Consider the following 24,550-nt stretch of genomic DNA (forward strand, 5'->3'; position numbering starts at 1 on the left):
TAGTACAAGAGGAAGCCAAGTGCTTTCAGGTGGGCAGAGCATGGTAGCAATGAAGAAAGATGGTGGATAATGTAAATACTGTTTCTCTTTGGCCGATCTATCCAAATCCTGCAGAATCCTAACAGGATCTTCCAGCTAATGAATCGAGCCCCCTGTGCACACCTGAACACTACATTGTATTATTCTGTTCCAGAATATTTTACAGTTTCTTTTCTTTTGTTTTGTCTTTTTATTTTCAACAAAATGAAAATAGAGCTCGGAAGTAAGTCGTGTGAGCCGCTCCTTTCAACATTTGCAGAATTTTCTACTGGCTGCATGTACCCAGCAGATCTTTTATTTGTGAATTTTGGTAGTCTGCTGCTATGAAAATGTGATCCAAAATCATGATATTTTCCTGTGATAAGTGAAGTTCACAAGGAAGAAATCAACATATGTTTCTTATTCTTCTTTTTGTGGGGCAAAACGTGTATTACACACCTGCACATTACCTTTTATTCCGGCAGCTGCAGCTTAAGCAGACTGTTGCTTGATGGCCTACATTCTAGGCAGTATAAGAAGCAGACAAGATAAGATGATGATAGAGAATTCCAGTCAAACAGGGCTACCAATGTCAGCTTTCCACATTAGTAAAAGAAAAAATGGGCAAAATTCTACTGTCAGACGTAACTTAGTAATCCAAGAAAAGTAAAGTAGACCCTGTTGTTTTAAGATGAAGCATTCACTTCATATAGAGTCACCATCACCTTTCCATCTGCTTTGCAGAGCTCAAGATTTCTCTGTATCCCAGATTACTGGCGGGATTACTCCAGCACCTCAAACTCCACCATTCTCTTGCCACCTGTGCTATCCCTTACATTTTTCTTTAAAAAAACAAAACTTGCTATCAATCTCTATCAGGACCGGGTTTATAGTTTAGTGATACAAAAGTTGCCTCGTAATATGTGAGGCCTGGCTTCAATCCCTAGCACCATATACACGGAAACCTATCTTAAAAATAATAGATATTAAAGAACAGCAAAACAAAGGCATCATCAATTGGCAGCTGAAATGGTTGTACTGAATTCCAGCCATACCTAGAGTGCTGTAGCCCATTGAAAGTTCTGTGCTGAGATCTTCCCCTCTGCTCTTTAAAAATGGAGACTAGTATATGTGTTGGGAGACACAGATAAGTTAGGTCCAGACTGAGACATTTTTCTTGCAAAAATCAAGATGTAGAAGAGAATTCAAAGAGGAACCATCTCTGTTTGGAGTATTACTTAATGCCTTACGTGAGCGTCACTTAGAGTCATCTAAACTCACACTGAGTGTGTTGGTACACACTCAGCACTCCTGAGACACCCTTCACCTGTGGAAAGCTCGACAAATGAGAACTGGTATAAATGAAGCTCCTACCTGATGTGACCCTTTCTCTAATACACAGCTCTGTAAAACCCACAGGTGTTTGGTTTTTTGCTTGTTTTTAAGAAGTAGACATTAAGCACTGTAACCCTAGTAGGTGCCTAAAGAAACAGTTTTCAACAATATGATGGATTTAAATACATGTTTACGAATTTCTTTTAGACTAGAGCTTACCCATCTCCACAGCAGCAGAAAAAAATGAGCTGGTTAACTTCATTCCAAGTATTCGAATAAACACATAATCACAAGGAGTTATAAATTAAAACTGTTTTAGATTGTTAAGATCATGTTGTAGGTAGGTGTCAGTTAAACCCATACTGACAGAAGGAATTGTATCTTCGCTGCAGAGCAGATTTGGTGACATACTGGAATCCTACTTGCAGAATGAAATCACTGAGCATCATGAACATGTGTTACAAAATTGTCCCTGGCAGTAAAATCTTGCCCAGTGAGTTTTTAGTCCTGTATATAATTACTTATAATTTAAATTGAAAAACAATAAGATAGTTTCTTCAGCATTGCAACAACAACAACAATTTGTAAAGTGATTTATCAAGGCAAAATAAAGTTAATGTGGATTTTTCCCCTCCTTTTTTTCATGTAAGTAGCTTAGAAGAACTGATTTCTCTTTTGAAGCAAGGCTTTAAATTTTGGCTTAAAGAATGATAAACCACTTTTTTTTCCTGGAATATTCTTAAGATCTTGAATATAAAAAGCACTGAATAATAAATATTTTTTGGAATAATAAAATAAGTCAAGGAATAGTAAAAGATTGCTTTTTTAAGCAATAGCTTGTTGGTGGTCAGTCAGGTGTATACAATGATATTTAAAGTAGCTAAAAGTAACCGTACATCCAGACAGTCTATCCATCAAATACTTTAGTAGTTTTCCAACTTTTATCTACAATAAAAATTGAGAGAGTCTCCCAAAGAATAGTCTGGCTTCCCTTCAAATTCAATAACAGTATAAAAGTCAAGTGAATACTATGAAGAATAAGAGAATTATGTGTTTTGAGTGATCTTGCTGCTGGTTGAATAAAAGTTTCGCTTTTGTTAACAAGAATCTCACTTATCACTGTGTTTTCATCAGGTTCAAATACCTAACCCAATTCATTTCAGACTAAACAGGGTGAACACCTGTATCTAGTCACGTAGGCATAGGAAGGTGCTCATTGCTCTCAGCATCGATGAAATCCCTTTCGCTTTGCATATGTCTTCCTATGTCTATTTGTCATGATACTGGAGCTTTTAAGGAATGTTTTGGCTTTTTCTCATACGGCTAAGTCCTTATGAGCCTTTTTGAATTCAACTGACCTGGTAAACAGTTGTCCTAAGGACATCTCATCTCTTGCTGTCTCCCCTTTCTTTTTTGCGGTGTTGGGGAAGCATGCTTCTCATCGTACAAGATACATAACTAGTATGGAATTTACTCCTGATATTTAAGGCATTATCCATGCAGTTATTTGCCCTTGTCAATTTTGTGCATGCTCTTTGGAAAGCATAAGGTAGCCAAAGAAAGAGGAGAACTTTTGTGACTTCAGATTCTGTCTTTTAGATTACGAAGTGTAAAAATGGAGCAGAGGAAGCTGAATGACCAAGCAAATACCTTGGTGGATCTGGCAAAGGTAAGTTGGAGGTGCCCACCCCTCCTGGCCACGTGTTTTAGGATTGCCACTACTAGTGCTTCAAGACGCCCACCCCTAATTTAATTATCAAGCCAAAAAAACCACCCTAAAAATGATGTTCTTACTTAAAACTGTTTTAAAAGCTGTTATTTAATATCTTCTTCCTTCATATACATTCTTCAATCCCTGTCCCATCCTCAGAGCTTCCCTAATTGCAGTGAGTTGGAATTGGAATTGCTATAAAAAACATGAGTGAATTGAGACATTATCTTTGGGATTCTGAAGTCTCATCCTTTGAGAATACAGTTGGTTCTTTGACGTGACTATGAGTTTCAAGGCTAAATAGAACTCACTTTGTTACATATTTTAAGCAAAATCAGAAGAATGTAAGGTTGAATTTTCTTGAAAGACTCCAGTAATTAGATCCTACAATAAAGGTGGTTCCCTTCCCCACCAAAATTAAACACTGTGTGGTTAGTTTTTCTTTCAGACTATGTTTTGGTACACTAACCATCTCCTCGTTTTCCTACCATATTTATAAGATTCATCTGATTTTTGATTGTACCTCCCCAATAAAATGCATTTTCAACATATAAATATTTAATCAACAAAGCATTGCATCCTATTGAGCTAATTCTAAAATAACATGCCTGTAAATGCACAGCCTTTTAACATCAATGCTCTGAAAGGCTGCTCTCAGTTGGGATCCATGTATCCTGTTTTCTATGTTCCTTTCTGTAGCTTGTCTTAATCTGTAAAAATTATGCTTTCGACCTAGTCTCATTAAATAAAACATCTATATTACATCCATTTTGATGTATGTCTCTCACACATACTATATAAAGACATTGGCAGTAAATATTTAAAGAATCACCTGAGAGCATATGTGTATGAAGTATACAAGTATTCTCAATTAAGATGACTTTCACCCAAGGCAGGCTCATCATTCCTGAGTTCAACTGAGCAAAGAAATAGAGTATTTTTTATCAAAATAAATAAATAAATAAAACAGACTATCTAGAAACATAATTTAGATCAGTAATTTTACTTCAAAGGTGTAAGTAGGAGGCAAGAAGGTATTTCCAGTTAGTGTCATGCTTATTATGACCACAGGCTTGTACTGCACTAAACTTTAGTATTTTTTTGAATGCATGGGTATTGACCACATATTTAAAGGGTTTATAGTAAAATTAATGTTCGGGTACTATCTCCCTGGCCCAACTGAAACAAGGCGCTCTGTTCTGAATAGTCAATTCCCTCATGCAGTCAGTTCATTTATTGTTGCTGAGAGGGTGTTAAGCAGGATGAGAGCATGCACCCTAAGGAGAAATGAAGAAGGCAAGTGGAGACAGAGAGCCTGGGATTCCAGAAAGGCTGTGCTGGGCGATGTGGCGCATTTCTGTACTCTGGGCCACCACCCTTCATTCTGGCTGATCAGCCCTAAACCCCCTGACTCTGTCTCTTGGCTACTTCAGGAAATATGACTGGAATTCGTACTTATGAATACCGCGTGATCAAGTCAGTCGGTTTCAGGGTTCAGTAGGATACCAAAGACATCTTATTTCAGAACACATAGTCCCAACGAGGTGGACTGGCAACTTTTCTTCCCAATTTTTATTCTCAATGGAACTTTTGATTTATTTTACAGTTTATCTGTAAAAATTCTATTTGATCCAATGCAAAGTGATAGAATTCAAAGCAAAAGAAATATAAGATATTTAAGAATGTGTTGCTTTACATTACTTGATCAAATCAATTAATCTTCACTCCTGTTCCAATCCCAATTTTTTGTTCCAGTACAATGCAGTCTATACCTTTGTTGTTCCTTAAATCTGCTTTCTTTTTAAAACTGACCTTGCCCTAATATTACATGTTGCAAAATGAATTTGATGTGCTAATTTTTCTAACCATTAACACACATGAATGTTAAATTGAAACATTTTCATCTGTCATTACACAGTCTAACATATTTCTAGTAATAACTGTACCACATTTTCTGAAACTTAATCAAATTAATGCCTAACCTACCTTTCTGAATCCTGGCATTGCATAGACATTGAATTTGCTTTGTACAGTAAAGTGTTCAGTTAGCGATGCCCCTGTTACCTGCGTATCACCACCAATAAATCAGTGCTAAAGTTCTAAGAGGCGCTATGGCAGGTGTAATTAAGCCTCTTAGTTCTGTTTTCACATTTTCTCAATCCTGTGTTCCAGACCCAGAACATCATGTATGACATGATTTCCGACTTAAACGAAAGGAGTGAAGACTTCGAGAAGCGGATTGTTACCTTAGAAACAAAATTAGAGACTTTGATTGGTAGCATCCACGCCCTCCCTGGGCTCATAAGCCAGACCATCCGACAGCAGCAGAGAGATTTCATTGAAGCTCAGATGGAGAACTATGACAAACACGTCACCTACAACGCTGAGCGGTCCCGGTCCTCATCCAGGAGGCGACGGTCCTCCTCTACAGCGCCACCAACTTCATCAGAGAGTAGCTAGAAGAGAATAAGTTAACCACAAAATAAGACTTTTTGCCATCATATGGTCAATATTTTAGCTTTTATTGTAAAGCCCCTATGGTTCTAATCAGCGTTATCCGGGTTCTGATGTCAGAATCCTGGGAACCTGAACACTAAGTTTTAGGCCAAAATGAGTGAAAACTCTTTTTTTTTTCTTTCAGATGCACAGGGAATGCACCTATTATTGCTATATAGATTGTTCCTCCTGTAATTTCACTAACTTTTTATTCATGCACTTCAAACAAACTTTACTACTACATTATATGATATATAATAAAAAAGTTAATTTCTGCACATACTTGTTCGGTCACTTGACATTTCTAAAATTTCACTTCTAATTTTCTTTTTTCAAGATAAAATGACCATCATCTGATGCATGCTGATCATTTGTTTTTTTGTTTTTTGGGGTTTTGTTTTGGGCCAGGGATTGACCATGAGGTCACAGTTGCAAGGCAAGCACTTATACCTCTGAGCGCTAAATCCCAGACCCCTTATGCTGATTATTTTGATTTGTAAAAGTTATGCTAGCTTGAAAAGAAGACTTTCTTTCCATTCCCTATTCAGAAGATTTTTCCCTCATTATGGATATATCAGCATCATGGTCACTCGACATAGCCCAACTTACTATTCTTTTTGAATTTATCATTGTCACCCTTTAAATACAGCTTGTCTCCTAAAAATGTGGAAAATTAGATTAATTCGAGCTTACACACACAAGGAACACTGATGCTTTCAGGAATTATTTTACTCCTAGTTTACCAGCAAGTTTACACAAAGAAAGTACTGGGGACCTCACTGTCTGTGAATACATGTTCCACAATTTTACTTCCAAACAGGTGATTTTATATCTCTCCATGTGTTCACTTATGTAGAGCTCAGACGCATGCTTTTTGGGACATATATACGTTTGCATAGCTCAGCAGGGTAAGACTATATGTGCCTAACTCAACACATTTCCTAGCATATGGTCCCCTCATGGTCTGTACTAACATTTTTAATACAAGTAAATGGCTTTTTGTAGATTTCACAGCTTTTTCATACTTGTTTCATGGGTGCTTATATTTGGTCTGTATAAAAGAGAACCTAGTAGTTATGATTCTTGTGAATTAACTATAAGAATCCAGTGGGTTAGGAAAACCATATTAAAGTGACAGCCACATGAATTCTTTCACATGGCATTCCCAGAATCTGCAGGAAGATCTGGCCTGCAGAAGCAGGATCAGGCATCATACATTGGAACTGGCTCAACTCTAAGAGCAAATTCTTTGGATTGTTCTAAACTTGGAAAGTGTTTCTTCACATTCAGAAAATCCATTTAAAAGGCTTATGCACTTTCATTCAATCCCTTTGGTATTAACTTTAAAACAATGCAAGTTGCTACCATTATTATCAAATATTTTCTTCTTTGGCACAAACTAGAATGTTTTATTTGCTCTCTTTTCATTGTTCAGTGTAGAAAACTTTCACATGTGTTCTCTCTAAGTGACATACAAATCAAGCATTTCCTGTCAAGATCAAGGCTACAAGGTACAATTGCTTTGGGTTGCTCCCCACTTACTGACTATCCAGTGTGACTAAACCTCACGATTATTCACAAATTCTGCATATATCTGTGCTGGTGCTGGATGAGGACAAGCCTGCAAAGCTTTCTGGCAATACATAAAAGTAAAACAACATGAATTTGTATAGATACATATTGCTGAGTTAAATGCATGTCAAGAACCTGCTTCATCAGAATTTTTTTGATGAAATTAAAATTTTATATATTTTGACTTACATTCAAGACTTATGCAGATACATAAGTTTGGTGTAAACAGTCAATGTAAGGGAGAGAGAAATTTTGAATTTTTCTTCTAATCAGTTAAGTTTTGTATATTCTACCTCTGTTGTGACTAAAAGGTAAAGGAGAGGTAATTAAGCTTAGTTACCATCTTACTGATCAATTAGCACTGTTACCCCAGAACACTAAGCGTCCAGGGAAAGAATGTATTATTCCTCTATTGTAATTTAATTCACTAGTATATTTTTAAATTTTTATTAGTATATATTTTCAGTACATATTGATTACATTCACCAGGTGGAGTTGGCATATATAACATTTAATTATATTCCCTTCCCTTGGCCAATAATTTGGTTTGCCAACAGAAGCATTATGCAAAATTTTCCTTCTGTCTGCAAACTCCCCACCAAGTGACCAACGCTACCAGTCATCTTCCCCAAAACTGAGGAAGAAATTAAGTTCCTGAGCACAGAAACCACTATTGCATCTATTCTCTTAACTATAGCTCCTTAGAATAAGTTGTTCTTTTATCCATCAAACTTAATCCTATTTTTCCAGTTTCTCTATGCACAGTACCTAAAGCCTAGTACATACACCTTTTGTTTCTGTCCTTTCTTAAACCGCCAATAAGCCCCATTTGAGGAGGGGCCCCATCTATTACAGACTTTCTAGGCAGTGGTGTGCTGAATAAACTCCACTTAACACAGCACAGTATTACAAAGTCCTGAAAGTAGGCAGAGTCCTCTCGGGGCTGCTTGAAGACTATTCTTGTGGTGATATATGCCACTTTCTTATTTGTACTTTGTTTTCCAGATTATGCAGTAATAACTGAGTCCTGTCTGTGTCATCTCAGCCTGCCACCCCCTGCCACCCTGCCTGTTTCTCTGTAGCCAGAAGAAAGGATGTAACTTCTGCAATTCATGTACATTAAATGCCACCACCTTCCTCCATTTTCATTTCTCTATTTAGTCATAGTGTCTTGGACCAGCCACCAGAAAGAAGAACCCATGCTTTTAAAGAAATAAGAATAAGTCAAATGGGAAACAGATACCAAGTTATGGAAATTTCATGTGTTTTTCTCCCCTAAATTCTGCTCTTTTTGTGACTGCCCTCCAAAAAAAAAAAAAATCCACTGAAGTATCTGCAATAATCAGATTATTACATTTCTCAACAGTCTGGTAACTGAAAGAAAAAAATTATTTCTTAGACTTACTGTAAACCTCAAGGGATAGGTTTAAATGCGACATCCCTCTTTGCACTTGAATTTTGTCCCTTCTTGGGAAGCAACATCACAGAGTAGAGCGTGAGACATCAGTTTGGAGCTGAACTCTGCCACTCATTAGCTCCATGCACTTGCACAATATTAATCTTTTTGAGCCTCTCACAGTCCCCTTATCTATAGAACAAGTATCAAAGGACCCAGATATCGGCAGTGCTCTGCAAAGCCTGACATCCTCCTTCCTCATCAAATGATGGTACTTTTCATTACTATTTTCAGCTTAAGGCAGCAAACATTAAACACCTACGTTATCTGCCTACTTTCTTACAACTTTTAACACCTGGAAACAGAACTTATAAATTACTTTCCTCATTTGTCTATTTTATTCTCAAAACAAGTTACTGGACTCTAGTCCATTCACTTCCTGATCCGATCACTGGTGAAATTTAATTTGCATATCAAAAGGTACATGTTGCTTTGTCTCTGTAATTTTCAAGTACTCCAATCTGCTTATAAATATGATTTAGAAATGTGGAGGGCAGAGTAACATTAGAAAGGTTACCTAAGAATTGAACTAAAGGAATCAATCTCTTTTTCCATGCCTGTAGGTCCTGATCTTCAATCTTTTAAGTAGGTACAGGAGCACTGATGTGATTAGTGTGTTTTAGCTCAATTGTCAAGAGTGAATCCACTAACAGTATTGAACAGACGGTTTGACAAATAAAACCAGAGCACGTACTGTCACCCTGGAGGGAGAAGTAGGTGATGAGGACCTTCTCTCTACACTGCTGTCACTCCTGCTGAGTTCCTGATGGACATAGAATAACTGTTTGTTGGCCGATGGGTGCAGCGGTGTGGTCTGTCAAAGGGTACTGTCTACTATTGCAGTTACATATGTTGTGAGCCAGTAAACCCCAAAATAGAAAACACAGTTTGTAGTCTTACAGCCATTGTCCATTTCAATTTAGAAAAATACTTAGAGTTGCCTCTGCCTAATATTTGTGCTCTCCAGATGGTAATGTGAGTGTGGACATAGGAAATACTACCCAGGTGACCAGAAATGACTGAGGGTGTTTTGTGGCAGTGTCAGCACTAACGGTGTGGATGGTTGCTCATTGTAGAGTCTGGCAAAAATCTGAGTGTGAAGGAGGCAGTGGTGAGCAGGCTGTACCTGACAGAAAGCTGAGCAAAAGGATGGAGGGATACCTTCTCTCTTAGAAAACTGCTCCTCCTCAGAGAGGTACCTTACTACTATAACCCGGATCTGTTGGAGACACATTTTATTTAGTCCTTTAATCCTTTCCCTATCTAAAAAGTTCCGTGTATTCTCATTTCACAGATAACAACCCTGAAGTTGGTATTCAGTTCTTTCTTAAATGTATTCAATGCAGGCAATACATTCCTCTCTCAAAAACTCAATCACAGATTTCCTGGGGTCTCCCATCCTGGCTGCCTCCTCCCAAGTAAACTTAGAAACAAGATGCTTCCTGGTATCTTACTGCTTAGAAAATATTTGAGGGCATTGAAAAAGTGGATATCCTCTGCTAAGGTAAAAATGAATGAAGTTATTTAAACTCAACTCAAATGGAAAGTGCATGTACACATGCTATGAGATACTGTGTTGCTGTCCAACAAAAGAGAATCAAACAGATCATGGAACAAACTCAGTACTTTCCATACTCGGAGCTCATGCCCTCTGTCATCCTTCCTGAAGATGAAACAGCTACCTACACCTGCACTTCATGGACCAAAGATATTGTGACACCAGCTTCCATCAATGGTGCACAAGGGATAACAGAATACAGTAGAATAAAGATGTCTCAATTACAGTTTCAGTGCAAAAGAATCAAAATGGATGAGGTAATAAATTTCAGGATAATATACACCAAAAATCCCTTGTGCCTTAACATTCTGAAGGTACATTATTCTATATAAAAGATCCAATTTCTCCTTATGTCAACACCTACCTTCTCTTCGGCATGAGCCGGAGAAGTCACATGCCTGCCTCTTCAAGTAGTAAGTTTACATCTATAGTGATTTGGATACAGTTCTGAATCACAGAAAAGCCTATATCCTTGCAGCTCACTAAAGTTGAACATTTATATTTTTATGAGCTTGGTACTAAAAGTTCAAATGTTTTTTCTATTGGATAACATCATAATGCCTCTAACAGGAAACTGTAGGTAGATCAAAGCCTTTTATGTGAACCAATGTTTCTACTTTTGGATTTCTAGGGAGAAAATTAGTAGAACTGATGATGAGGAAATACTTGTATCTCCTAAATTTGATGACTATAAGGCATTTTTATTTTTTTTTAGAATCTAGTCTTATACAATTTACACATATTTTAAAACATTTTCAAGAACTCACAGGATTGTAAATCACCATGACAGACAATGTTAATGACAAAAGTCTTACAGAACTCTTCACACAGGTTGCTATAGGGAAAAAAAGCCAGGCACATGCTAACTAATGACCAGGAAAGAACACACATGGGGAAGGCTTTGTGTGTCTCTGAGATTCCTGATCCCTCTTATAGAAGAAGCACAATGAGCAACATTTCTATTGTATAAATAATAAAGAAGACTTGGAAAATTAGTAAAAAGTAGGCACTGCCTTAAATGAGATTACATTTTTAAGAGGGAAAAATCCTTTGCAAAGGCATTTACTGAAAAACTGTTTATTTACATGTAAAGAAGGAAAATCAAAGTAATGTGCTTTTATTCTCAGTCAATAATCAGAAAATGAAAAGTAAAAATAATTTTAAAATGACAAAAATGTGGGAGAGGGGAATAAGGATAACAATAAACAGAAAGCACAAAGAAGAGGTACAAAATAAGATGGAAAACAGTGGCCTAGTAAAAATTTTAGTAGTCAAAATCACTCTAAAAATAAAACAAAATTCTGGGTTAAAAACATAATGCATCTATGTTTTTGTAAAATAAAGTGGTAGAATAAATTATAACCCAAATTGCAAGGGAGAATTCAGGCTGATACAAATAAAACAGCAATAGCAATGTTCATTTCAATCTAATCTAGTCCAAAGGAAAAACAGGAAATCACAATAAGACAGGCAAATTAGACTGATAAGAATTTGAATCACATGAAAGAGAAAGTGACATGAATTGTATGCACTAAATAACAAAATATGTAAGTCAAAACTGTCAGAAATAAATAAAATACATAAATGTCCTTAGAGACAAACTGCAAATTAACAGAGTTCTTTTTATGAAAACTATGTATTTCTCATATTGGCTGAAAAATTTATAGATGTATGAATGCAAAAACATCCACAAAAGAAATAGAAATGTAGTAAAAGATCTAATAATCCTAACAGCACTCAAACATGATGCATTGAAGGCATAGGTAATTTGCAACTTTACATAAACTCTTGAGCATTAAAACAAGATGAAGTCAATCAACTTACTAGAAATGTGACCCTAAATCAAACCTCAATCACAAGGGGAAAACTTAAAGCTCCAGGCTAATAACCATACAAGGTTACATGTAAAAATTTTCAATATTATATAGAAAGTATATTACAGGAATAATAGAGCAATGAATTGAAACACATCATGAGAAAAAAACATTTGTTGGAATTATGAAATATACTAAACTTTGTAATATCCCAACATAAGCTAAGGTAAAGACACTTCAGTCAATGTAAAGACACATTTTTGGAATTAAACATTCACTCATGTGTGAGAGGCTGACTTTCACTAGAGAAGCCTCATACCCTCCAACTGACAGAGCAGAGACAGAGCAGTGCCACACTGCTGGAGGAAGGACACTGCCCCGGAGCCGGGGGAGCACTACACAAGGCAGCAGAGATCAATAGGAACCTGCTCTTGGATCAGGACAATACCCAGGTAAAGGAAAGGAGCAACCACACCCTGTGACTGCTGACATTAAGTCTAACAGCCTGCTGGAATCCCTACCTTGAAGCCTGTATCAAGCAGAGCATAGACGGCTGATGAGTTCCCCATCTCAAGCAGAGCAAGGACACACCTTGGCTTGCACTGCATTCTGGGGGAGAACAGGAAGGCCTCTAGCACAAAGAGGGAACCCCAAAGACCTGTGGGCCCTAAAGCCAGGAATAGAAAGTTGTTATATACTAGATTCCAAGACTGAAACTTGTGGAAAAAATCACTCATGCAATAACATAGACATTTTTCTTTGACTCAATCTTGTTTTGATGTTTCTGTTTTGGATTTGTCTTTTTTTTTTTTTTTTTTTTTGGTCTTTTTCAGGGTTTGGAGTTTTCTTCCATATTTTTCACCTTTTATCTCTCTTCCAATTTTTTTTTTTTATTTTTCTAAAATCCCCCCTCATTTTTTTCCTATTTATCTTTTTCTTCATTCTTTCCAGCATCTGTTCTCTATCATTAACTTCCTTGTCCTCTTCACTAGGACGCCTAGCTTATTTTCTTTCCTCCTAATCATGTTCCTCTGAATAAATGTTGAAATTTTAGTCTCAGAACTAGAAGACAGGGTTGTGTTCAGGGACCAATTAATGAGAAATACCTTAAAAATCAAAGAACATAAAAAATGTACCCAAAAACTCTTAAATGATGCAAACAACTAATTTAAGATTAATTTAAAATTAGTGAAAACTTGAAAGTAGAACAAATGGCATAAAAATCTGTTTACAGAAATAACAGCCAAAAAAATTCCAAATAAAGTAAAAGAATTTGATATACAGATAAGTGAGAGATATAGAACCCCAAATACAATCAAAAAAGAACCTCTCCTTAACTCATCATGGTCAAAATCTCAGAAGTCCAACACAAGAATATAATCTTAAAAGTGGCTAGATAAAAGCAATGAACCACTTACAAAGCAAAATCTGCTAGAATTACAGATGACTTTCCAATACAAATCATAAAGGCCAGGAGAATGTGTAATGAAATGTTTCATGCCTAAAAGAAAATAATTTTCAACCCAGGTTGACATATCTTGCAAAACTAACTTTCAAAATTGATAGAGAAATAGGATACTTTCAGAATAAAGAGCATGATCACCATCCAGGACTCCAGAATATTCTCAAAGATACCCTACAAAGCCAACGATAACTAAAGTTCTAATAGGATAGACACACCAGGTGCAGCGAGCAGTTAAGCTGAGGAGAAAGAAAGAGAAACACTATTAGTAAAATAAGGCAATAACAGGAATAAGTCATTAATAATAGCTCTCAGGGGCAGGGGATTTAGCTTAGCGGCATAAGCTCCTGCCTTGCAAGCAGGTGGTCATGAGTTGATCCCCGGTACCGATAAAAAGTTAAAAAATAATAATAATAGCTCTCAACAGGAACGATCTCAATTCTCCAACCAAAAGACACAAATTGGCAGAATGCATCAAGAAACAAAATCCAACAGTATACAAGAAATACATTTTCTGAAAAAAGAAATTTTTAGACTAAAAATTGAAAGATGAAATACAATATATCATGCAACAGGAACCCGTAAAAAGCAGGTATCCCTATTTTATATTCAAACAAAGTAGATTTCAAGCCAAAACTGATCAAAAAACACAGATAAGGTCATCACATGCTGGTTAAGAGAACAATTCAAGAGAAAGTGGTAGAAATTATTAATGTATATACATTGAACAACGGTGCACACAACTTCATAAAGCAAGCACTGCTCAACATAAAAGATTACATAAAATTGACTTATTTTTGGGAAACGGATATAGCTTAAAGCCATAATGTTATGTGAGTGAGGTAAATCAGACACATAGCTTAAATAGTAAAAGTTTCTCCTCTGTGAGAAATTCACAGTAAAAATCAAGAGAAAAATAGAAAACAGAATAGAGGTAGGAAGATAGTTTCTTCTCGAAGGAAAAGGGGTCAAGAGATTGGGGGAAGTAAGGATGAGAAGGTTGTGTTCACCTACCAACACCTCACAAAGAATGTAAGCATTATGCACTGCACAAAGGTATAACAAACTAAATTTTAAAAATTCAATGCTCATTCATGAAAAAGTTATAGAAAACTAGTAACAGAAACTTATCTGCTGGAGCATACCTATTAGATACCGTACTAAGAAACAGGGAAATACTAGGTGCACTTTCATTAATGAGAGAACAAAAATACCCAACACCATTATCACTATGCAGGACGGCGGCAGAGCCCTGACGGGACAGCTGCACACTTAACATTCTCACTGTGCTGCCAGCCCTGGCAGATTCAGCTCCAAGCACTACGCGCACCCAAATGCAATTCAGAATGAAACTAGGTGTGCGTGCTCGTGTGTGTGTGTGCATGTGTAGACGTGTGTGCACATGACTTTGAAGTATGTCAGTGATTTTTATGAAGACAGAAACACCAAACCATAAAGGAAAATACAAACTTTTGTTTTTCACAAAATTGGAAACTTTCTGATACCTTCATATCTGAAATAAATGGACAGGAGAAAAATATGTACGATAAGGTACAAAAGTATGTACAATAACAGAAAGGGTATATTGTCAGAATATATAAAAATATAGGTAGAGTAGATATTCACACATATATATAAATAGAAAAATCTATCTTCATTCATTGTCTCCATAAATACATTTATACATACAAATATATGTGCTCCTATAAGTAAAAGCAAAAATCTGGCAGGAAAAGAGCAAAGGCTTTCTACAAACAACTTACAAAAGAGGTAAATAAACTCATGAAGGATAATAGTGCTTCTGATAATCAAGAAAATGCAGAGTAAGACAGCAATACGAGTTTGGAGAAATTTGGACTAACTTATTAAAGCTTACAATGGATATATCTGCCCTTAGAAATTCTTAAAATTCGTAAGCCTGAAGAAATAAATAATAGTGTTTATCTGTCTTGGGGGAAAGACAGCTCACAAACACCATTAGCAAGTGAAACAGTCTGTATATATGGCTCCCAGAAGATCTGTCTCTTTGCACCAACAAACGTTCCAATCAGGACTCTCATCACGAGAAGACAGAAAAACCATCACATCTCCTCTCCAAACTGGGTGCTTGGCATAGATGGCTAAGTGAAACCTCAGAGACCAAGACAGTTGGGCAAATTAAATTCTACTGATTTTTTTCATATCCAAACAATATTAAGTAACAAGTCACTGTTTCCTACACTCTGGCCAGGCTCTGTCAAGTATTCCCAATGCCCTGCATTAGGCAAAGATGTGCTTTTAGTCAGTGTGTGCAGCGACCCTACATGCTGAAACAGTGAATCTCAGAATCATGTCTCCTGGGCTCACTCTCCTAACAAGATTTTTATAAAGTGCAGTTACAAATCCAGTCAGTGGGAATTTTAAAAGAGGGATTACTGAGGCAAACTACTGCAGAACCACAAGGAAGAATATAAGGAATACAGAAAATGAATACACTTTAAACTGGAAAAAGGAAAAGTCAGATACAGGCCATTTATGGACTCTAGGGGCAGAGAACAAGAATTCATCAACAAGCAAGCCTTCCCTGTGAACCAGTGCCATGTGCGGGTCACCACCGACAGGGGGACGGTCGGACCCCAGCCCCTCATGGCACACAGGCATGGAAACAAGAAGACCCCACACACATACACACACAATCCACCCCATTAGCAACCAGCTAATCCAGAGAAACACAGCTGTGATAACTATTGAGGTGAAACGCAATTTGATGCTGTGGTATTTGGTGTTTCACTGACTGCAGATTCTATGGCTGGTGGACTGATCATCTATTCAGAGGATAATGGTTTGCAGTGAGGCATCTAGGGGGGATCTCCTTCTGAAGGTGGTAGCCACTGTTCATTCCTGGTTATCTTGTTTTGACGTCCTGTCTCATTTTCATTGTTAGGTTAGATTGGGTTTTATTCTGTTTTGTTTTGTTTGATTTTGTTATACCCAATGATATGGCAGCTATTTCAAAGATAGCAAGATACGTTATGGTGGCCATTTTGTATTTACTATTGAATTGTTTTGAAGTCCTTTATTGATTCATTTTTTTTTGTTGTTGTTGTTGTTGGTTCTATTCTGTTTTGTTCAATTTTTACTATGTCTGAAGTTATCTGCAGCTATTTTGAAGACAACTAGAAGCATTATGGTAACCATCGTTGACTTCATATTATTTGGAAGTCCTGTGTCACTTGAACTGGTTTGTTTTGCTTGACTTTATTCTGTTTTATTTTGCTTGGTTTTATTCTCCTTAAAATAAAATATAAATAAAAAATAAATCAAATATAGTTTCTATCTCTGTGCACACAATCTGTCCTTTAGTCTTCATCTTGAATTTTACTTTAATTAAATTTTTATTAGTACATTTGGATTACATAATGACTACTTTCACTGTGGTGAGTTGGTACGTGTACATAACATACCTTAAGTGTTTAATTTCCTCTTCTTCCACTTCCCTTTTCCTCCATGTCTGGATACTCTTCCTATTTGAAAAGATCTATCTCTCTGTTTTCTATTGTTTATCTTTATTTTGCTCTTTAAATTATTTATAATTTATATTTCTCATATAAGAGAAATCATGTGCTATTTAAGCTTGCTTGTTGATTTTTCAATGGACCTATTCTTTTAATATTAATTTTAAGGAAAAAATCTAAATGCTCAGAAACAGGGGAAATCATTGAATAAGTTGTTAAATACATAATAATTATTAATTTTAAATATGGAATTTTTAAGGTTACTACATTTGAAAGATGCTTAAGACCTATTTGTTTGTGATGAATATAAACTGTAAACTATCATTAAGGCCCATAGTGAAACAATAATGCCCACTAATAGGTGTAGGAAGTATCAAATAATGCACTTAAACAAGAGAAAAAATAAAAACACTGAAATTCCACCTCACACTGAAAGGGACGGCTGTTATCAAGAAACCGGCTAATAACAAATGCTGGTGGGGTAAAAGGAACCATTTACATTGTTGGTAGGAAATCAGTGTGGAGATGCCTCAAAAATCTGTGAGCAGAGATCCCATTTGACCCAGATGTTTCCTTCTGGATATGTTCCTGAAAGAATTAAAAGCATCATTCGTAAACAATCAAGGTTATTGCAGTTTTGTAATAGCCAAAGCTTGGATGGGCTCAAATGCCCATCAAGCAATGAATGGACAAAAAAGATGTCTCTTTTATATAATTGAGTATTATTTATCCATAAAAAAGGACACAACTGGGGCAAGGATATAGCTCAATGGCTTGGCTCCTGCCGAGCAAGCATGAGGTCCTGAGATTGATTCCTGGTACAAAAAAAAAAAAAAATAACAAAAAAGAAGAAGTTAAAGGACAAAGATAGACATTTATAGATAAATGCATAGACCTTGATGACCTAATCATAAGTGAAATAAATAAATCAGATAAACATGTAAGTATTGCTTTATCTGTCTCATGTGAGAAACTGAAACTGTAAATAAGAACCAAAGTGCACACCATATCTGTGAAATAGGAAAAAACTGCTCAAAAGGAAAAGGGAACTAAGGAGGGGGGAGAGGGAAAAGAAGGAAGGGAAAGAAAAACTCAGAAAAGAAGGATAAAATGAGAACAGAGCTTTGTGAACAGGGAAGGGAAAGGGGTATGAAAGGAGGAGACAGAAAAGGGCGGGGGAAGAGGAATCAAGACATACCATGTTCAATACAACAAGCTCCATGCAGTGAACGTGATCATTATGTGTCCCTAAATTGTACCAATACACTTAATAAGATAAATAAATAAAAGTGTATGAGATAAAAACAATAAAAAGCAAAACTAATATATCTCAAATTATGCTATAAAATACTTTGAGAAATTCCGTAGAAATACTGATAACATTAATTCAAATAATATAAAAACTCAGCTAGATATAAAATACAGTAAAACCTTGTTTGTGAGAATAATTCATTCCTCCTGCAATGTAGAGCACACCTGTATTTACATGAGTGAGAAAGCAGGGACGGGAAGGGGAGGAAGCAGTGAGAATTAGTTGTGATCATGTGATGCTCAGTGTGATACACTACTTGTATTGCAAGACACTGCTTGTTTATCAAGTTAAAATTTCTTAAAAATGTTTGTCTCACAAAATGCACACAGACTAAATTACATGTAATCCAAGGTTTGATTGTATGTGGAAATCAATAGTTTTTACATAAATAAGTACTAACCAGTTGGAAGATACAATAAAATTAAAGTACCTGAGTTACACTTATAAAAATACTTGGGAACATATTTAACAAATGAGCAAAATAAACATGAGAAAAACTTCAGAAATATCTCTCAAAATCATAAAATAGACTTCAACAAATTAGAAAACATCTCTTTTACTTGGATTAGATAACACTGGAAAGATATCAGTTCTCCTAAATTTGTTAATGCAATCCCAATTTTAAAATAAAGTTAAGCAAGTTAAAACTGAAGTTCATATAAAAAAAATAACAATAAAACACTTGTCTTTTAAGAACTATGGCTGATAGTCTTTTTTCTGGGAAAAAAAAGATATAAAACCTCTATAATTAAAACACTGTGGCTCTAGCACACTAATATACAGAAGGACCAATGAAAGAGAATAAAAAGCCTAAAAACAAAGCCAAGTATCCCTGGGAACTTATAATGTGATAGTGTGGCATTTCACATAATTGGAGCAAGGGTATATTTTTTAATAAATGAGCTAGAACAACTGGATAGCAATTTTAAAATAGATAAAACTAGACACATACTTTAAAACCATGTGCAAGATTAAATTCCCCATGGTTCAGGGAGCTAATGTAAAAATTGAAATTGCACAAGCAACAGAGGACAAAAGTGAGTTGCAGAGAATGCACAGGAAATAAGAGTTTGATAAGTCAGAGTAAAGGAGCTTTTAAAACAGCAACAGAAGACAAGATAAACAAAGTCAAAAGTGGCTGATATACTGAAAAAATGTATTTATATAAAAAGTTAACCTTTCTGATATTAAAAGAATACTTAAAACTTCAAAGGAAAATTTCTAAAACCCCAACAGAAATAGGAAAATGGTAAATGAGAGGTAATTTTTTAAAAATACAGATCAAACAATTCTAGAACACACAAAGAGGTTAATTTCATTCAGAGTGCAAGAAATATGAATCAACAGCTACACTGCCGTCCAGTTGTCTTGCACTAGATAGGTTAGAAACTGAAAGCTTGACACACTTGGCTGTCATATGAGTGTGACAGGGGTGCAACACATTTGGGAATAAGCTTTTAACACATGAACCCTTGGCAGACAAACCACGTCAAAATCATACTGCAGAATAAATGACACTTGTCTGAGTATATTTTTAATAATTAACAGATCAAAAAAGTTGATTTTTCAAAAAATTCTAGTATATATTCCTCAAAAATGTAAACGTTACAAAATACAATATATACCCAAGGAAGGATTCTGTATTGCAGGAGACTGAATAGACATGACAACCAAGTCTAATTAATCTTTCTGAATTAAACCCTGGGCCAGGAGAAAAACTACACGGGACGCTACAGGAATGACTGGAAAAATCTGAATATAACTGTGGTAATAGTTTTGCATCAACCTTAAGTAATCTTTTAAAATAACAACAAAAGAGTTAGCAAAATAACAAAGGCTATTGTATCGATGGTCACCTGAACTTTTATATGATGGGGGCTGAAAAGAAATACTCTTCCCCATCTTACCTATGTGAAAACAAAAATCATCAATTCTATCTTTGTTAAGCTATACTCATTCTTTCATTCTGAAAACTTAGACCAATTAAAATAAAGTTTATAATCATCCCCTGAAAGACTTGTAGATGAAGAATTACATGGAAACACAAAGAAGTTAGATTCAATAGCTCCCGAAGAATGGGCCTTGTGATCTGCTGCCTTCACAAGCCAAGACGCTGAGAGACGAGAGCAGCACCACCAGAGGATGTGGAGATAGGATGGATTATGTTCAAATCCCCAGGACGAACTCAGGGAGACAGTGAGTCCCCAGACTTTCTCACATCTGTCATAGTATAGAAACAGATAAAATGTTTGCATGATATGTGGAAGCATATAGTTTGACATAATCTCACAGTATTCTTCACACCATCATTTGGCAGTGGAGTAGCACAATGATCTATGTGCCAGACCCAAAGCTTTCCAAAGCCAGATTCATGAAAGGAGCAGTACAGTTTCCCATATGACAGACACATTGTCACTGTTCTGAAGTTTGGAGGATGGAGGGCTAGAGTTTAATACGAGAGAGGATGCAAAGCATCCTCTATAGCACAATTTTTAGAGGCAAAATGAGGCCATTTCAGCAGGTTCAGGTCTGGATAACCAGTCCAAAAAACAAATATGTATCTAATGCCATGGCTATACAAAGGCCTTGAAAATTAAAACATACCTCCAGTCAAATCCTGAGTGCTATGGCTTGGGTATGATTTGTCCTTTTTAAAACTCACATAGGACTTTAATTTCCAGGGTAATAGTGTTGCTGTGAGAAGTGGATAAGTTACTGAAAAGGAGTAATTAATGCCTTAGGATGGAGGATTCTCATAAAGCAAGGAAGCCGCTCATGTTTTGTCTCTTCTGTAAAAGCCCACTTTTACCCCGTTAGAAGAAATCTAAGGTATTCACCAGAAATGACTCTCCAGTTATAGACTTCCAGCTTCAAAACAGCAAACAATAAGAAATCACTTCTTTGTAAATGATCCAATCCCAGGTATTGTTATTGTAACAGAAAATGAATTAAAACACTAAGGAAATTCAAATTAACTAAAATTCTAATTCTGCAAACTAATTCTAATTCCATAAGTTTCTCTATATCCACAGAAGCAAAACCTTAAAAATGAAATCTATGAGATAATTTCATGGCCCTATATTTGCATTTGAGTTTCTAATTATGTTCCTGTCCAAAAATGTCCAAAAGATATCCTCACATACTATGTAAAAGACAAATTACAGTGGATATCTCAGCAAGTAGGGGAGGATCGCAGGTTCCAGAGGCCCTGCGGCCTGTGGTGAGTGCTCAGCGCACTCTGCCCAAAGACCAGACTGTTGGGGACCCTCCAGGCTTCTGGGTGCACTGAAGTGGAGAAGTGGGTTTGAGGCCTCTACATGCGCCTCCCCATCCCGGCTGCACTGTTGGAGAACTGTGGAGCTTCCAACAAGTAGGTGGGCGCATGCCATCCCCTGAGCCCAGCCTGTTTGGGACTCCCGCACCTCGCCATCAGTGTGCAGAGGAGGGGCTGGGCGGATCTGGGGCGCCTGCATCAGCCTCCCCGTGTGTCTGGAGGACTGTGGATATCTCAGTAAGCAGGGGAGGATCGCAGGTTCCAGAGGCACTGTGGCCTGTGGTGAATGCTCAGCACACTCTGCCCAAATCCCAGACTGTTTGTGACCCTCCAGGCTTCCGGGTGCAGTGAAGTGGAGAGGTGGGTTTGAGGCATCTACATCCGCCTCCGCATCCCAGCTGCGCTTGGAGAGCTGTGGAGCTTCCAACGGGCAGGTGGGTGCACAGTGTCCCTGAGTCCCAGCTTATCTGGAACTGCAGAGTTCTGAACAGGCAGAGGAGGGCCATTGGTTCTGCAGGCCCAGTGGCTTGGGGTAACGGGGTGCCAGAGTCTCAGGATCTGCGAACATAGAAGGGGATTTCCAACAGACCCTGAGGAAGCTTTCAAATAACACTTGAAACACAGAAATATAGGAAAATGACAAAACGAAAGACCAAATTACAACCTCAAACCTCCAGCCTATCTCAAGAAACCCTAGGAGCAATGTATATAGAAGAAAATATATGCATTCACCTCAAATATTGGACACAATAGCTACTGAAATTAACAAGCAACTCCAGGAAGCTTTAAAGAAATTCAAACTCGAAATAATCTCCCAGGTAAAAGAAGAAATGATAAAAGAAATGAAAGAGATTTTGAATATATCTAAAGAAAACACAGATAAAAAATTGGAGGAGCTAAACAAAAAGATAGAATCCCTAGATGAGCAATATAAGAAACAAACAGAATACATAATGCAGATGCACAGAGATATACAGGAAATAAAAAACTCCACTGAAAGTTGTAAAAACCACCGTAATGAAAGTGAAGATAGAATTTCAGACCTTGAAGACAGGATTGCAGCTAGTGAACAGGAAAGGAAAGATCTTTTAAAAATAACAAGGAGTCAGGAAACAACAATTCAACAACTGCAAGACAATGCAAAGAAAAATAACATAAGAATGATAGGGATTAATGAAAAAGAAGGAGACAACATAAAGGATGTCAAGAGGATATTTAGAGAAGTAATAGCTGAAAATTTCCCAAGCATGAGATCAGAAACCGACATCAGGATCAGTGAAGCATATAGAATTCCAAATAGTCATAACCAAAATAAAACTACACCCAGACATATAATAATCACCATCCCAGAAATCCAACACAAGAATAGATTATTAAAAGCTGTCAGAGAGAAAAGACAGATCACTTATAAAGGAAAACCTATCAGAATCACTGCAGACTTCTCAGCACAAACAATAAAGTCAAGAAGAGCATGGAGTGAAGTATTCCAGATCCTAAAGCAAAATGACTTCCAACCTAGACTGATGTATCCTGCAAAATTATCATTCAAAATTGATGGTGAAATACGATACTTCCATGACAAAGAACAGCTGAAGAACTTTATGAACATCAAACCAACCCTGCAAAATTATTGAAAGACAGTTTAGACACACAAAGGAAAAAACCACTAAGCAAAGCAGATAAACAGAACAGAAAGATAAAAATGCAACAACAGAGAGATAACATGTCAACAATAAACCAGCATTTAACAGTAATAACCATTAATGTAAATGGTCTCAATGCACCAATCAAAAAAACCAGACCAGCAGAATAGATCAAGAAAGAAAATCCAACCATATGCTGTTTACAGGAAACCCATCTAACCCAGAAGGATACTCACAGACTGAAAGTCAAAGGATGGAAAACAATTCTTCATGCAGCAGGAATCCAAAAAAAGGCAGGAGTAGCCATTCTGTTTGCAGACAACATGAACTTTAAACCAACAATGACCATAAAGGACAAACAAGGTCACTACATACTCGTAAGGGGAAAACTCCAAGAGGAAGAGTTAACTATCTTAAATATATATGCACCAAACTCCAGAGCACCCAGTTATATAAAACAACTATTAACAGAAATGAAAACTCAAATTATCAGTAACACAATTGTAACAGGAGACCTTAATACGCCATTGACACCAAGGGACAGATCAACCAGACAGAAAATGAGCAAAGAAATAACAGAACTGAATCACACCTGTGAACAAATGGGTTTGATACACATATACAGAATGTTCCACCCAACAACATCAGAATACACATTCTTCTCAGCAGTACATGGATCATTTTCTAAAATAGACCATATATTAGCTCATAGAACATATTTAAACAAGTGCAAAAGAGCTGAAATCATCCCTTGCATGTTATCGGATCACAGCGCTCTGAAATTAGAAATTAACGATAAAAGATACTGCAAAAATCCCACAAACACATGGAAACTGAATAACACACTCTTGAGCAATCAGTGGGTCACAGAAGAAATTAAAGAATAAATTAAACAATACCTAAAAGAAAATGAAAATGCAGACACAACTTACTGGAATTTGTGGGATGCAATGAAAGCCATCCTCAGAGGAAAATTTATTACACTGAGTCCCCACATCAGGAAAACAGAACGAATACAAATAAATAACTTGATGCTACACCTCAAACAGCTAGAAAAAGAAGAGCAAGTCAAGCCCAAAGCCAAAAGAAGAGGGGAAATTATAAAAATCAGAGCAGAAATCAATGCAATAGAGACTAAGAAAACAATCCAAAGAATCAACGAATCAAAGAGTTGGTTCTTTGAAAGAATAAATAAAATCAATAAGCCCCTAGCCAACCTTATTAAAAGAAGGGAAGAAAAAGCTCAAATTCATGCAATAAGGAATGAAAAAGGTGAAATCACTACAGACTCTATAGAAATACAGAAGATCATCAACACCTATTTCGAAAACCTCTACTCTCAAAAGTTTGATAACACAGAAGAAATAGACAGATTCTTAGAAACATATGAAGTACCAAAGCTAGA

The 24,550-nt window shown here is 36.5% G+C and overlaps 1 protein-coding gene across 9 annotated transcripts in view; it reads left to right on the top strand.

The window, feature by feature from the left end:
- Kcnn2 (potassium calcium-activated channel subfamily N member 2) overlaps window positions 1–5,838 on the top strand; it is a 476,524-nt gene extending 470,686 nt beyond the window's left edge. For all 9 annotated transcript variants that reach the window (XM_063230941.1, XM_063230944.1, XM_063230942.1 and 6 more), the window contains 2 exons: window positions 2,953–3,022; window positions 5,237–5,838. In XM_063230941.1, coding sequence (XP_063087011.1) covers window positions 2,953–3,022; window positions 5,237–5,524 — 358 coding nt within the window. In that variant the 3' untranslated portion in view covers window positions 5,525–5,838. The remainder of the gene's footprint in view (window positions 1–2,952; window positions 3,023–5,236) is intronic.
- The last annotated feature ends 18,712 nt before the right edge of the window (window positions 5,839–24,550 follow it).

The sequence above is a fragment of the Cavia porcellus genome, unplaced genomic scaffold (assembly GCF_034190915.1).
Source record: "Cavia porcellus strain 051 isolate PalLab524CR breed Dunkin Hartley unplaced genomic scaffold, mCavPor4.1 scaffold_19, whole genome shotgun sequence".
In the NCBI taxonomy this organism is placed as follows: domain Eukaryota; kingdom Metazoa; phylum Chordata; class Mammalia; order Rodentia; family Caviidae; genus Cavia; species Cavia porcellus.